The sequence below is a fragment of the Ursus arctos genome, unplaced genomic scaffold (genome assembly GCF_023065955.2).
Source record: "Ursus arctos isolate Adak ecotype North America unplaced genomic scaffold, UrsArc2.0 scaffold_30, whole genome shotgun sequence".
NCBI classification, from domain to species: Eukaryota; Metazoa; Chordata; class Mammalia; order Carnivora; family Ursidae; genus Ursus; species Ursus arctos.
In genome coordinates, this window is record NW_026622986.1 from 31,220,503 (window position 1) to 31,234,341 (window position 13,839).

Genomic DNA, 13,839 nt, shown 5'->3' on the forward strand with positions numbered 1-13,839 from the left:
AGCTTTCTGCCCCTCTTCTCCCCCCACTCGCCTACCTGGTCACCCTCTCGTCAATATTTACTCAATCATTATAGCCCTGGCCCAAGGTCACACACAGATGTATCTCAGAGCTTGCCCAAAAGGTCATGATACTTGCAGATTCCCACCACCCGACAGGCCCAGGGCTTTGAAGTATGCATACAACCTCTTCCAGGACCGCCTTCTAATTTCCTTGGTAGAGAACTTGAAAGATCGGCCCCAATCTAGGAGCAAAGACCCACGTCTTCTGCGAAGGCCACTCTTCTAATCCCTGAACTGAACACGTCATGAGCGCTCAAACGTGGGCTCCGACCTTGAGAGGCTGGCCCGAAGTGTGGGTCAGGCCCAGCCCGCGGTGGGTATTTGTGCTCTGGTTGTCAGATGAGGCCCTTTACCAAAATGCTCTGCCCCGCCACGCTGGTTACAGGTAACCTCCAGAGTCATTTCAAAATGGAGGTGCCCAACTGATTCCTGGTCTCCTCACAGCTAGAGCTGAGAAAGCACAAGGGAGGCAGAACGACTAATTTGGGCGCAAGGCCTATTTCTGGAGTGTAACAGCGGGGGCCGTGGAAGGAACATCAGAGCCAGTGAGAGCACTGTAGGTCATCTAGACTCCGCCTGAAGGAAATGCTTAGGGCTGCCTTCCGGCCACACGCGTGTCTCATTCAGCCCCCAGCCCTGCCTGTAGAAGAGGGTCTTCATCTGTAGAGATGAACGGATGAAGTAAAATACTTGCTTCAGGCATGGCCGAGTGGCCTGAGAAGTTCGACTGAGTTTTTTTCCCCAGTAGAAACTGGAGCAGGCGGCAAGGGGAAGGGCGGGGAAGTGAAAGGAACCCAGAACCGAACACCGAACGCCTTCCTGTAATTCTGCGCGGGGCCATCACGCACGGCCATGCTTGTGTTGAGCACGGTCCTGCTGAAGGGGCTGAGGGGCAAGGGATACAAACACGGGGCGATCTGTATGTGACGGGACGTCCGTATCGGTGTGCATCGACGTCCTGTTTCAAGGAGGACGATGGGCGGTAGGTCAGTCCAGAGCCCAGGGGTAGACACTTGGTGCACGGACTGCAAGAGTCAACCGAACACTTCTCACCGCCCCCCAGAAAAGGATCAGAGCTGCACTTCATCAGCGTATTTCAACCAGGTATTTTATTGTTCCAGCAATTGCAAAATATACAAATTTCTGAAAAGCATCCCCTGTTTGAAAGCTGGCACAGCCTCATCCCAGGTCATTAATTCAGACAATATACAGAACACAGAGAAGTCATAAGTCACACGTAAAAGGCCCCCAAACCAACCAACGAACAACTAAACCCAATCTATACAGCTTTCTATTTTCAGGCTCCCTTATACATATTAAATAAATAAATAGCACATCTGCTATCAAAATAATAAAAAAATAAATTTCAAGTATTACAAACGAAAACATCATTGGTGTGGTTGTTTCTCTCCTCCCCGCGAATGACGAGCTTTGCCCGGGGTCTCAGGACAGAATAAGGACAGGGGTAAGCCCACCCAAAAACAACTATGCCGAGTTAACAAAATTGGTCCCAGATATTTTTCGGGGGGTCGGCGGGGAGAGGCGATAGAGTAGCAGGAGCCCCGTGACAGCAGCTCAAACACACCCTCCATCCAGCGCCTTGACTCAGATCACGGCTTCAGTCGGGAGGCCCTCTGCTCTCTCCGAGGTCTCTCTCCCCACCCGTGTTTATGTCCGCTCGCCCCCTCTGGGCCCTTAGGAACGAATGTTCAGGATGTTCGCTTCCGCAGGTAGGACCTCAGCGGCCAGCGGCGGGGAGGACACCGGCACACAGCCCCAGCGAGATCAGCAGGAAGGGTCAAAACTCAGAGTCGGCTCTGGCAGCCGGCGCGACAAGGCGGCCAGAAAGAGGGCCTTAAGAACGTTGTTCTCAAGAGCAGAGCTGCAGGCCCCTCTGTCTGGAAATACGGCCAACCTACAAGCACACGCGTGCGTGCACACACGCTTGCCGTCTGATGGGACTCAGGATGGCGGGAGAGGGAAAATAACCCATCTTCAGTCACACGGGAGCACGGATGTACAGACATTGTCTCGGGCAAAGTGCCCGACTGGGGAAGAATGGGGGCGGATCTGAATGTTCTGGCGTGAAACCCACGAACTTGATTGTATGGTATCGGGAGCACGTCCCACTGAACCCCAACCAGAGAAACACGCGCTGTCCAGTTTCGCGCTCTGGATGTCCAAGCCCTCACCCCCACCCCGACCCCACTCCCAGTACCTGTCTCGTCAGCTACGAGGGGCAAGACTGTGAGGCTCGAAAGCAGAGCGCGAGCAAGGCAAGTGACCTTTGGCACCAGCTTTTAGAGATTCTTCAAAGGGTCATTTGGACAAATTGTACCACAGAGTCTCTGAATCGTTTCTTCTGGGCCTCAGGACACCTCCTCTCCCCAGTCCATGGGGCAGCAAGGAGAAACCAGGAGGCAGAAACTACAGGTATTTAGAACCACATGGCCCACAAACCCTGCTCTGAACCACCCCAAAAATGCCACTGGAGCCATCAAGGCCAGAGAGGGCATTCTCTTCTTCGGAATTCCGAGCAACCCAGCCCTGCGCTGGGTGAATAGCAGGTGCTCCCCCAAAACGTGCGGGACTGAGCTCAGCCCTGCCAGGAGACCACAGCCAGCCTCCTGCAGGAAGCAGCCGCAGGTGAGGTCTCGGCTGGGCCACTGTCCCCCACCCTGGAAGCACAGGGACACGACCAACACCCTGAAGGAAGGAAGCCAGACCCTCGATCATCTCTGCTCCGTGTCCCGGGTCAGTCCTGCAAGGATCCGAACAACTTGCTGCCCAGCTGGTTGACTGGGGTCCCTCTGAGTTCCCCATCGCACAGGCAAGCCCCATTCCCCACATGCTTTCCCAGCTCCAGCCCCCAAGGGCACGACCCCAAACATCGAAGTTCCTGAAGAGAAGATGCAACTCTCCCGTCCCACCTTCTGCCCGTTAAAAAGTGCAAAAGCAAGCAGCTCCAGGGGAAGCCGTGTCACCAGTGCCTCCGTTCCAGGCAGGAGAGCAGAGACAGCACAGTAGCCTGAGAGGGGGAGGCCCCGGAGCTATTCTGGAAAACTATTTCCTTTTGCCGCCACAGCCAGACTGTCCTTGAGTGTCTCCAGAGGCAGAACACAGACCCGGGCGCCTCGTCTCGGAGCTCAGAGCCTTCTCCGTCCACCTCCGGCCCCGGCCCAGCGCAGGCCTGGATCCTCCTTCAGCAGCCAGTGTCCCGGGCCACGATGCACAGAAGAGCCTTGTCAAAGTCTTCACCATCCCTTACTCTTCGGCAACTGGGATCTAGGCCCCCTTTAGTTTTAGGGCTCTGGGGCCAAGTGTCATCTCCCCAAGCTGGGAACATACCAGTTCAGGATCATAGAAACTAAACAAAACAAAACAGCATGGAGGCCAACGTCCCCTCCTCGGGGCCTTCTCCCAGCTCTTCTTCCACGGCTCATGGTCCTTTCCGAGCTGCGGGAAGGGTCAGCGAGGCCGGGGAGAGCGCGGGGTGGGGGCGGCCATGCGCGGGATCCCACGCACGCACAGGGGAGAGGCCTCCTGGGCCTCGGCTGCCCCGCCGCGGTCGGGGCCACGGTTCTCTCTGACGGGCAGGCCAGGCCCTCTTCGATACCACCCACCCCGTTCTGGAAGAAGTCCTGGGGATCGCTGGCCTCGGGCACATGGGAGAAGCACTAACTAAGCTGCAGAAATAGAGCTGGAATGGAACTGCCGGGTCGGCCTCAGTGTGTCCTGGAGTCGATGCCGCTCTGGGTGCCTTTCATGTTCTGTTTCCAGAAGAGAGGGGCAAGGAAGGGGAATTATTATTTCCTGTCCATGAGGCTTCTATAGCCAAAGACTAAAGCCATGCAACTGAGACCACCCCCCTCCCTCAAAACGCACAACCCCAGAAGAGCGACATCGCCAAACGAGTGGAAGAAAGCCCTGGTGGGCTCCAGGAGCGTGGCGGAAGTGAAGCCCGGGATCAGCCCGGAGAGGGGCCTGGGCAAGGCCAGGCGAGGGCCCTCGGGGCAGGGGCCTGGCATCCGCCTCTAGGAGACGGGGAGAACAGGCAGCTTTAGTGGGTCGGAGCTCTGGGCAACACAGAGCGCCAGCACCAAGGAGCCCTCCAGCTTACGGCCCTTTAGAGCCTGGAGACTGCCCCATCTGCCCCCAGGGGACTCCAGCCGCTGGCAGCCAGGCAGGAGATGGGGCGGGGGCCGTCCAAAGAAGCCTAAGGACTCTCCTGCCAACTTGCTCAAGTAGACCGCGCATCCGGCCCTTGCACCCCCGATTCTAGGAGCATGGGCTCGGCAGCCAGAACAAAGGTGCCGCTGGCTGGCGGGACGGCACAGGGGAGGGCCCAGGCAAGGAAGCCAGGCAGAGAAGGGCATGTGTCACTAAAGCTCTCTTCCTGTTCTAACAAAAGCAATCCTCACTGGAAGTCCCACCCCTACCAGGCTGACCAGGATCAAAACCCCCTTAAAAAAATGCTTTTCCATCAGCTGGGACAGATGGCAGCTGCCACTACACGGCGCGGGCCCCTCGCCTAACCTCACTCCACCCCGCAAAGAAAGGAAACACAATTTTTACAAGTGTTCTTTCCCATCCTGTCTCTGCCAAGACCGTCTGAAGTGGGCGGGGGGAGGGGAGAGCAGAAGCTGGGCACACAAGGGTGCAGGGTCCTGGGGGCCCCTTCCGCTCCCATGCAGAACCCGTGCAAGGGCCCACGGTGGGGACGCCTGGAGAGAAGAGCCTTGCAGGGCCAGCAGCACTGAAGGTCCCTGGCTCAGCCCAGGCCACCCCCGCCTCCAGTCACGGGTACATCAGGCGGTGGGTGGGGGTCTCCCCGGGACGACCTCGTAGCCTTGCAGCCACCACTTAATGGGATGGGAGCTCGAGGCACTGCCCGGTCCCACCACAGCTGGGGCCCCACCCGGCCCTCAGACCTCTCATGCCCACAGCTTCCAGCGCCCGCGAATGGTGACAAATGCAACAATGACACTGGGGAGTGCAGGCACGGGCCACGTCACATCACTCACGCATGGTGCCCTGGCTCAGGCCATATGGAGGAAAACAAGGAAACGAGAGAGAGAGAAAGAGAGAGAGAGAGACCTCAAGACAATGGCGCTGCTCTTAAAAAACACGTGTTCTCTGGCACGGGGTGTATGAGTCACAGACTTGACAATGGCCAGTCTTCACACAGACCGAGATGCCCCGACAGGCTGAGATGCCATGACTCAGGGAGAGGTGGGGGGACAGAGAGGGGCATGCACAGAGCCATTTACCTTTCCAAGGTTAGTAAGGAGAAAACTTTGAGAAAATGTGACAAACAGTTCGTCTTTCAAGCATAGTGGGGGGAAGGGAAGAACATGTTGGAAAAGAACAGAACAAAACATCTTTAGTAGTATCTTCTTTTTCGTGTGCATTTGAAATTTAAAAATCAGGGATGCCCCACGGTCGGCCGGTCGGCCGGCCCGGAGCACTAGCGCTGCCCCCAGGAGAGGGCTGCAGGGCGCGGCATCCGACCAGCTGGCGGGCCGTTTTACCAGGAAACCACGACAGCTGGTGTCCTCGGGCCACAACCCCTAAGCCCCCAGAGGTTCTCCCCACTCCCCAGGTCTCTTGGTGCTCCTGCTGTTCACGAGAAGAAATCCCCCTGGCCTGTGCAGAAGGAACAGGGGGCATCCAAATGCAGAGCCCGAGCACCTTGGAAATCCCAGCAAAGCACAGGGCACCGTCTGTCCCGTGAGAACAGCTACTGTCTGCCGGGCACAGACTATGCGCTGGGCATTCTGCTAACCACTACATCTACATTCCCACGATCAAAACACCTCGTAATGTTCCTGTCTCCATGGTTCAGATGAGGATGTGGAAGGGCTAGAACTGCCTAACCTTGCCCAGAATTCCAAAGATGGAGGGTAGTACAACCAAGACCCAATCCCGGGTCGGTTTGACTTGAGCAGAAGTGGGTACCTGCGATCTCAGACATGGGCTCACACTCCTAGACGGGCCTGGACGCTGGGACCCCAAAGTGGAATGCAGATGTGACGGGTCCAGAGGATTTCTTTTTTTGCTGAACTGGAGGGATTCTAGCCAAAGGCACTATGAGCCACACAGACGGGCAAGTTCAACCTTAGAAGGTCCCTGGGGGGATGTGCCCAAGGGGCACCCTCCCAGCAGGAAGCTGTCTTTCCTGGCAACATCAGACCATCGCTCAAGAGAACAGGATGTGCACAGAAGCAAAAGGAGAAGGCTCCAAGTCCAAAGGCTGGTTTTCACACCAGAACTCTGGCTCTAGAAGCACCGGTTACAATGCTTGGCTTCAAGGAGGTACCAGACACGGGACAGATCGTCTTTAAGCCTGAATTGAATGGACAGGCCCACCAGTGAGCAATCACACCCCAGCTGCAGAGGCTAGTTGCATGGGAGAGGCTTCAAGAGCTAAAAAGGACATCCCAGCAGCTCGGGCAGTGCCCCGGGGGCCTCAAATGTCAGGTGCCCGGGCCAGGGGTAGGTGAACAGGACCTTGACCGTTCCCAGAAGCCAGCAGAGAGAAGGCAGTCAGCCTTCAGGAGAGGGAGACCCATTCAAGTCCCGGTCCTGCTACTGACTAGCTGGATGGCCGTAGGCAAGTGCCTTACCCTCGGTCATCTGGTAAAAAGGGACAGAACTGCCCTGCAGACCTCCTGGGGTTATTTTAAGGCCCAAAAACATGGAATATATGCAAGCAAACCCATTCTCCGTGAGCTGTAAAGCATCGCAAGATAGAATTTGCTGAAGGTGGGCCACCTAATCTAAGCACGATGCTGAACAACCATTTTCCAAGAACAAGCCACATTTTCAAGCTTACAGGCTAGATTCCTCAAGCCACTTCCATTCCTGCATCCATTAGTCAAGGTCACCCAATCAGCAAAAGGGAGGATGGGCAGGTAATGACCTGAAGGGTTGGGGGAGGGGCTATATCCTGGCACCATTAATGGAACTCCAAGAGGAAAGGCCTTGGCTCCTCCTGTGGTGGGGACACGGGAGCCGTGGAGACACTGAATGATCTAACAGCTGCTCTGCTCCAGCTGACACTTGGCCAGAAACTTCCTGCAGACCTCCGGCTGCAGGGGGAACCAGGGGGGCTGACTCGAGCGCTGCACCCAATTCTGATCGTGACTGTTAAGGCTAAGCAGGTGCTGGTTCAGGACAACCAGCTCCACAGTCTGTTCCCAAACAGACCTCCCCGGAGTGCCAGGGCCCGAGAGCCCCCAGGGCAGCGGGTCTGTGCTGGGACAGAAGGGAGAGTCTGTGCGGTTGCGGTCCCACCGCACTCTTCCCTAGAGTCTGTCCTCCTCGTTTTGCAGACTAGGTTCTGGGTTACTTTTCCTTTCAACATGAAAGGCCTGTCCTAGGGGAGGCACAAAACTCAAGACGATGCATCGGGCATAAGACCTAGCCTGGCACCAAATTCTGACTCTGAGGGAAAAGTCAATTCATGTCAAGCTGGGGACCGCTGCAAGTACTAACGGTAATTAGGACCCCGAGGGACGTGCAAGAAGCCGGCTGTGGCAAGTGGCGGCAGCAGGGCTCGCTGCGAGACAGCTGGGCCACATTGCTTCTTGCATCTTTTTCTAGAAATTCATGAATCCCTTTCCCTTGCCCCCAACGTTATCCTTCTCTGTCAGATAGGACATGAACTGTCATCATCCTCAACATTTTATCAGGCAGGAGGAAAAACTGGCAAGCAAGGAGAAAGAGGAGCGAGTAGCAAAATTATTCAGAGACAAATACTTACAAACAGGCTTTCCCTAGCAAAGGCTGCAGAGAGAAAAAGTGGAGAGAGAGAAGTCAGTAGAGAGACAGGGAGGGTGCAGGCCCCAAGTCATTTGAAACCAGAACATCCTCTGCTGGGATGAAGCCCTGCGGACCCTCCCAGCCTGGCCCCACCCCGTGGCTTCCACTTCCTGAGGATTCGGCCTGGCAACCTCGAAGGACTGTCTTGTCAAAGTCAGGGGAGCCCCAGCCACGAGTCCTCCATGAGCCTGCAGCGCAGCCCCACATGCCACCCAACCCCGGCCCAGGCAAGGCCCCCCCAGGTATCTGTGGCAGCGGCCTCTCAACTTCCCACGGTGACCCCACGATTTACGCCAACACTGAATGTCACCTACAAACCACTTCAGTTCTCGGTTTTCACAAAAAGACACGATAGCATCTTACAGCTAATGCCAGCGGTGGGCACAAACGTGTGAGATGCTTGGCACGAACGGCCTCGTTTGACTCCCCTTTTGCAGTAGGTGCTATTTCCCCATTCCACAGACGGGTAAACTGAGGCCTGAAGGGTTCAGTGGCCTGCCTGAGGCTGTGTGGCACTCTCCCCCACAACACCAAGTCCAGACACCACGAGATTAAGTGAGCGTCAGGGGAAACACAGCAGAATGTGCAGGCCTCGGCACTGAGTTCATAAACCCAATTTGAGATGCGGCTTGTGACTTGTTTGTGAAGAGCCCAGATGTGGTGGGTGGAGGTGCGGGGAGATCTCGAGGTGGACCGCAACCCCGTGCCTGGGAATTTCTAGGTCTCACGTATCGGCAAAGAGCTACGTATTGGCTGCCACTAAGGAAAAGACTACTCTTCTGAAAATAAATCTTAATGCCCAAGAGCCGACATCCGTCAGCTTTTCACCTTCATAGCGAACGAAACAAGTGAAATCTAGCTGGGTTTCTACATTTTGGCGTCTGTACTACCCGGTGTGATGTGGCATCTGTGTTGTGTGAGGAAGGGGCTCTTCCCAGGCCGTCCTGCAAGCCTGGCTGCCCAGGCTCTACCCTGGCTCTGGAGGAGAACGTGCTTTTCTATACCAGGGACCATGCAAGGGAGCACATGAGGAAGATCCTTGGCCATGGGCCTGGGACAGAAAAGATGTCCTTGGGCCATGTGTGGCCGATGACCCAGAGTCAAAGGGAGATTTCTGAACTAGGCCTTTGTTTTCAATTTTGTTTGAGAAGAAATTATTCAGGAATGTGAGTGGGACACAGACACTTGGCCATTTTTTCTGCTCTGCCCAGTTCTGCCCCGTGAAGAACAGCTCCTCAGAAAGGAGGCGTGTGTGTGTAGCCATGGTCAGCGAGGAAGGACCCCAGGGTGCCACGAACCTCAGGGGGATGGGGGGCGACCCATGTTCTCCCCCTCCCCCACCCGCGCATGCAGGCCTGGGTCTGAGGCCACCGCTGGCCACGGGGGCTCTCCTCCCGCCCCACACTGACTGTGAGAAAGGAAAGGGGTCAACGCACTTGTCCGGGCAGCTGCGTGGGCACCTCCGGGGGCAGGCAGTTGGGCAGGGCAGCGGAGGTAGAAGCCACATGCTCCTCAAAGCTGTTGATGCGAGGCTTTTTGGTGGGCTCGGGGCTGGCTAGTGGGGTGACACTATTGCGTCTCATGAGCGGGTTAGGTCCCTTCTTTGCATCCTAAGCGAGACAAAGACAAAAGAGAGAAGGCGACAGTTACAAAGAGTGGGGAGGTGAATTAGCCAAAAAAAAAAACAAAAACAAAAACCAAAAAAAGGAAAAAAACCAACCAAACAAAAAAATAAAAAACCAAAACCAAACAAAACATGTTTCTCTGCTTCTGGATTTTACAGATTCAAGACTGACCACGGTGACTGGCCCTGGGACCACGGGGTTGCGATTTTGTCCTGTGACTCCCAGTTGGTAAGAACGAGGGATGGTGTGCTGAGCCCCTTTCCCGAAACATTCCAAGACGCCCACTCGGACAAACGCAACGTTCACAAAGCAGGTGAGGGACGGACAGCAAGACCGGCTCTGCAGACAGTCATCCAGGCAAGGCAAATAATGAGATCGGAGGAAAGAACCTTGCTGCCAGCCTCCAAGAGAGCTGAGAAAGGGGACCGGAGGCCTGCGTGTGAGGCTTGGGTCACCACGGCGGGGAGAGCAGGAAGGGGAGCAGGGGGAGGGGCCGGTGCTGGTCTCCCACTGACCACAAGCCAGGATGCACACAGCAGACACCCCAGCTTAAGACAAGAAATGCAAGCTTCAACCCCTGCCAGGAGACCAAAGAGGCAGAAAATCGAAGTGGGCAGAAACGGCAAGCCTAGGGCCAAACACTAGCCTTCGTATCAAGTGACAACGCAACGGCAGTGAGCACTTCTGTCCCAGGGGCCTGAGCAGAGGTCTGTCTCCCTCAAGACTGCTGCCTCAGTTCCGCACAGGGAAGTGTTCAGGGACCATCAGAGCCCAGTGGAGGCCCAGCCCTACTGGCATCGTCAGGCTGGCAGGCTGCTCCGCACCCCACCACCCACGTTCAGAAGCGGGGGCCGTCACAGGACCAAGGCTGGCCGTCCACCCTCCCTTCCCTTCGGTCAACCAGCCAGGCAACAGCGGAAGCTGGGGTTTCCATGTCAAAACCTTCTGGCCAAGCTCCTTGGGAATAGGGAGGGAGGTATCCCGCATAGATGGGAACATCGCACTCCGTGTAAGAGAAAGGGTCAGCGGGCGAAGCGTTGTGGTTTCCCAGTCGGTGAAAAGTAAATGCAACGTTCCTTCCCAACCACGCCCGCGCAGTGGTCTGCTCTGCCTGTGGGGGCTCTGACCTGCCTGCCCCCCAAGGGTGAGGCCTCCCCAGGGGAAATCGGATGCGGCCAGGCCTGGGGTCTCCTGAAGAAACCTTCCACCCACTGTCCCTCGAGTCCCTACTTTCCAAACCACACTGCCTCTCCAGTCCTACCTCCTTGCCACGACGTTCGTCTTCTTGCTAATTCCCCACCTAAGCACAGGCGGATAACTGAGCGCATTTGCCCGTTTGCACCAGTCACTCTAGAACGTGAGAGGAGTCTCAGCTGCCCCAAAGGAAAAGACACTGGCTGTGCTACGGTTATGTTTGCAAGAGCGGAATGTGTCTTCTGATTTAATGCCCACTTCCTGGGTTACGTCGAAATGGGGGGGCAGGGGGAGTACAGAAAGGAAGAAAAAGAAGATGCCAAGAAGCCACATACAAGACAGGGCAGGACACACGGATGAAAAGGAAAAGCAGGGCAGAAAGTCACAAAGACCGGCCGACAAACTACTCCAGCAAGAACCCAGGGCTAAAGGACCCAGGTTCGTGGTTACAGGCAACGCAACGTGGGGGCCTCCCCGGAGCTCGCACCCACCGGCCCTGTCACTGCGCAGGGTGTCTCCAGGGATGGAGGCCGGGATGGGGATGCGGGGCACACTTACCTCTGACCTCTCCCGGTGCGTGCTCACGGACTCCACGTTCAGGTAGATGGATTCTACACGGCAGCCTGCGTGAGGGCGGGGCCAGAGGTTGGCTTCCGGTTCAAGCGGACAGGCCGCTTCCAGCCCTGGAGCCACCAGCAGCCACCATCCCCAGGGAGCAGGGGGTGGCAGGGGCTGTGTCACCACACTCACCATAAGCGACGGGTGTCAGTTTGAGGACGGTGTGAAGGGGACATTTCAGGTAAGGCATCTCCTCTGAAAAGAAGGGAAAGGGCCTCACGGTGAGATAGCAGCCTCGAGGACAGACACTCACAGGTCCCCGGGGAGAGCTTCTGCCACAGAGTCAGTCCCTCGGGGTCCCCACCTGAGTGCCAGTGTCTCTGTCTCCCCGACACCCCACACCCGGCCCCCTCCTGCTCAAGGCAGGCACCCTGCAGAAACACCTAGCCAAAAGAACATGACCAAACCAACCCCAACCCCACCCTCACACCACGTGTTAGATGTTAAAAAAAAAAGTCATTCCCCAGTTTAGGTGCATGGGGATTCGGGTGAAGCTTGGGTAGACGGAAGCTTAAATTTTAAGTCTCATTGAGTTTTCTGGGCACTTTGTTCTTTAGAGGTGGACCGAAGAGCTGCCCCCAACCCCCGGCCCAAAGCCCCTGAGATGTGAGTAGCTGAGAGCTTTCAGGAGGCTGTCTCACAAAGCCCTGAAGCCCACCGTGCATCAAACTGTATCAAAGAGCGCTGAGGGCTGGCCAGGAAGCGCTGGGCCGGGAGGCCTGCCCTAACACTTCGCAAAACAGACGACCCGTGTGGTCTGGGTGGGGAAGGCCTTGGTCTGCAGCACCCCACACTCCAAGGCCAGTTTCCCTCCTCCCTTTTGGGGGACGGGCTCCTAATCCCCCCCACAACCCAGAGGAAGCTTGGAAGGACGGAGGCACCTGCACTCTTATCCAGGAAGTAGGCCAAGAGGCAACGCAGGACGGCCTGATGGCAGATGACCAGCACGTTCTCCTGGCGCTCCAGTTCCATGATCACTGGCTCCAGGCGCTGGACCAGGTCCTGGTAGGACTGCAAGACAGAGGGACACAGACGTTGCGTTGGAGCAGAGCTCCATGTGGGAAGGGTGGGAGCTCTGCCACCTCAGCCACACTTCTCCTGTGGTTAGAAACCAGAGGACGCGGAATCAACTGAGAATCGATCAACAGCCCGTGGTGTTTCTGTGGTGCATACCCTTTGGGCACCGGGAACCCGCTGCCACTGGCTTTCTAGAAAAGGGAGATCGTCGCCCTGTTGGCAGGGATGTGGAGAAGCAGTCCTCTGAGAGGAACATAAACCACCCTCTGTCACGGCTGCTCCCTGACCCTCCACGTTGGGGAGGGAGGGATGATGTCCTGATACATGTTTACAACATGGAGAACCCTCGAATATATTACACTAAGTGAAAGCCAGACACAAAAAACCATGTGTTGTACGACCCCATTTCTATGAACTGTCCAGAACAGACAACTCCACAGAGACACAGAGTAGGTCCATGGTTGCCAGGACCTGGGGGTAGGGAGTCACAGGCTGGGAGGCTCTTTTGGAGTGATAGAATGTTCTAGAATTCGTGGTAATGATTCCACAGGATTGTGAGTATACTAAACACCACTGAATCATCTACATTAAAATGGCAAAGTTCATATGTGAATTTCCTCTCAATACAAAGAAGGGGCTGGACTGTGGCTTTTAAGACCACCAAGGCTCCCATTTGTGCCACTCCCTCCGTGGTCCCCCCTCTTTCTCTTACTAATCAGGTTCCAGGAACAGGGGCCAGGGCCACAGAGGAAGTCAGTGCCCTGAGCACGAGGAAAGGGAGACATGACAAAGACGGAGACAGCTGCAGACAGCAAGGACCCACTAGGTGTCACCCCACAGCCTGTAGCAGACCCCCAGAGCACCCACATGCCAGAGGCTCCATCCGGGGCTCACTTGGCCAGACAGGAACACACATGGCATCAATCAATGACAACACACAACCAGAGATGACACGTCTGCCATCTCGTCTGTAGCCAAGGGGGGATCCCTTGCGCCGAGTGAGCGATCGCCCCTGACTGGTGTCGTCTCCCGCTTCATTAGAGAGAAACACGTCTCTCGCTGTTGCTCACAGGAAAATACAACTGTGCTGCTCCTAGAGCCGTCTCCAAGGTTCCATTTAGGAAAACTCGACTGGGAGGTGAGAGTGCCAGGAGCACGCGTCGGAAGGGGTCCGGGGGAGGTGGGGTGCAGGAGCCCCTGTGCCCCTGCCGCCCGGAGCCCGCGGCCGCTGCGCACGGCCACCAGGAAGGGGGCCGTCTGGGCCCAGCAGCCCTGCCCCGGCCGCCGGCTGTCCCACGCCGGCACACGTACCTCCCCGGTGGGGTAGCGGTAGTAGTACTTGTCCTGCTCCCGCAGAGCGTACTCCTCGGGGTAGGTGTCCTTGATCTCCTCGTACGTCATCTCCTCGCAGACGCCCTGGCGGGAACACCACAGGTCACCGCGAGTCGCTCAACGCAGCGCGGGCACGTGCGCCAGGGCCCCCACGTCGGGCAGATCCGGC

At 56.6% G+C, this 13,839-nt stretch overlaps 1 protein-coding gene across 6 annotated transcripts in view; it reads right to left on the minus strand.

The window, feature by feature from the left end:
* Positions 1-1,151: 1,151 nt before the first annotated feature.
* PFKFB3 (6-phosphofructo-2-kinase/fructose-2,6-biphosphatase 3) overlaps positions 1,152-13,839 on the minus strand; it is a 75,692-nt gene continuing 63,004 nt past the window's right edge. For 2 of the 6 annotated variants that reach the window (XM_048219457.2, XM_026478720.4), the window contains exons 10-16: positions 13,650-13,754; positions 12,203-12,332; positions 11,454-11,516; positions 11,262-11,326; positions 9,321-9,494; positions 7,826-7,848; positions 1,152-3,830 (exon numbers count right to left, since the gene is read on the minus strand). In XM_048219457.2, coding sequence (XP_048075414.1) covers positions 3,824-3,830; positions 7,826-7,848; positions 9,321-9,494; positions 11,262-11,326; positions 11,454-11,516; positions 12,203-12,332; positions 13,650-13,754 — 567 coding nt within the window. In that variant the 3' untranslated portion in view covers positions 1,152-3,823. The remainder of the gene's footprint in view (positions 3,831-7,825; positions 7,849-9,320; positions 9,495-11,261; positions 11,327-11,453; positions 11,517-12,202; positions 12,333-13,649; positions 13,755-13,839) is intronic. The other 4 variants (XM_044392061.3, XM_026478719.4, XM_048219458.2 and 1 more) reach the window with 2 other exon arrangements.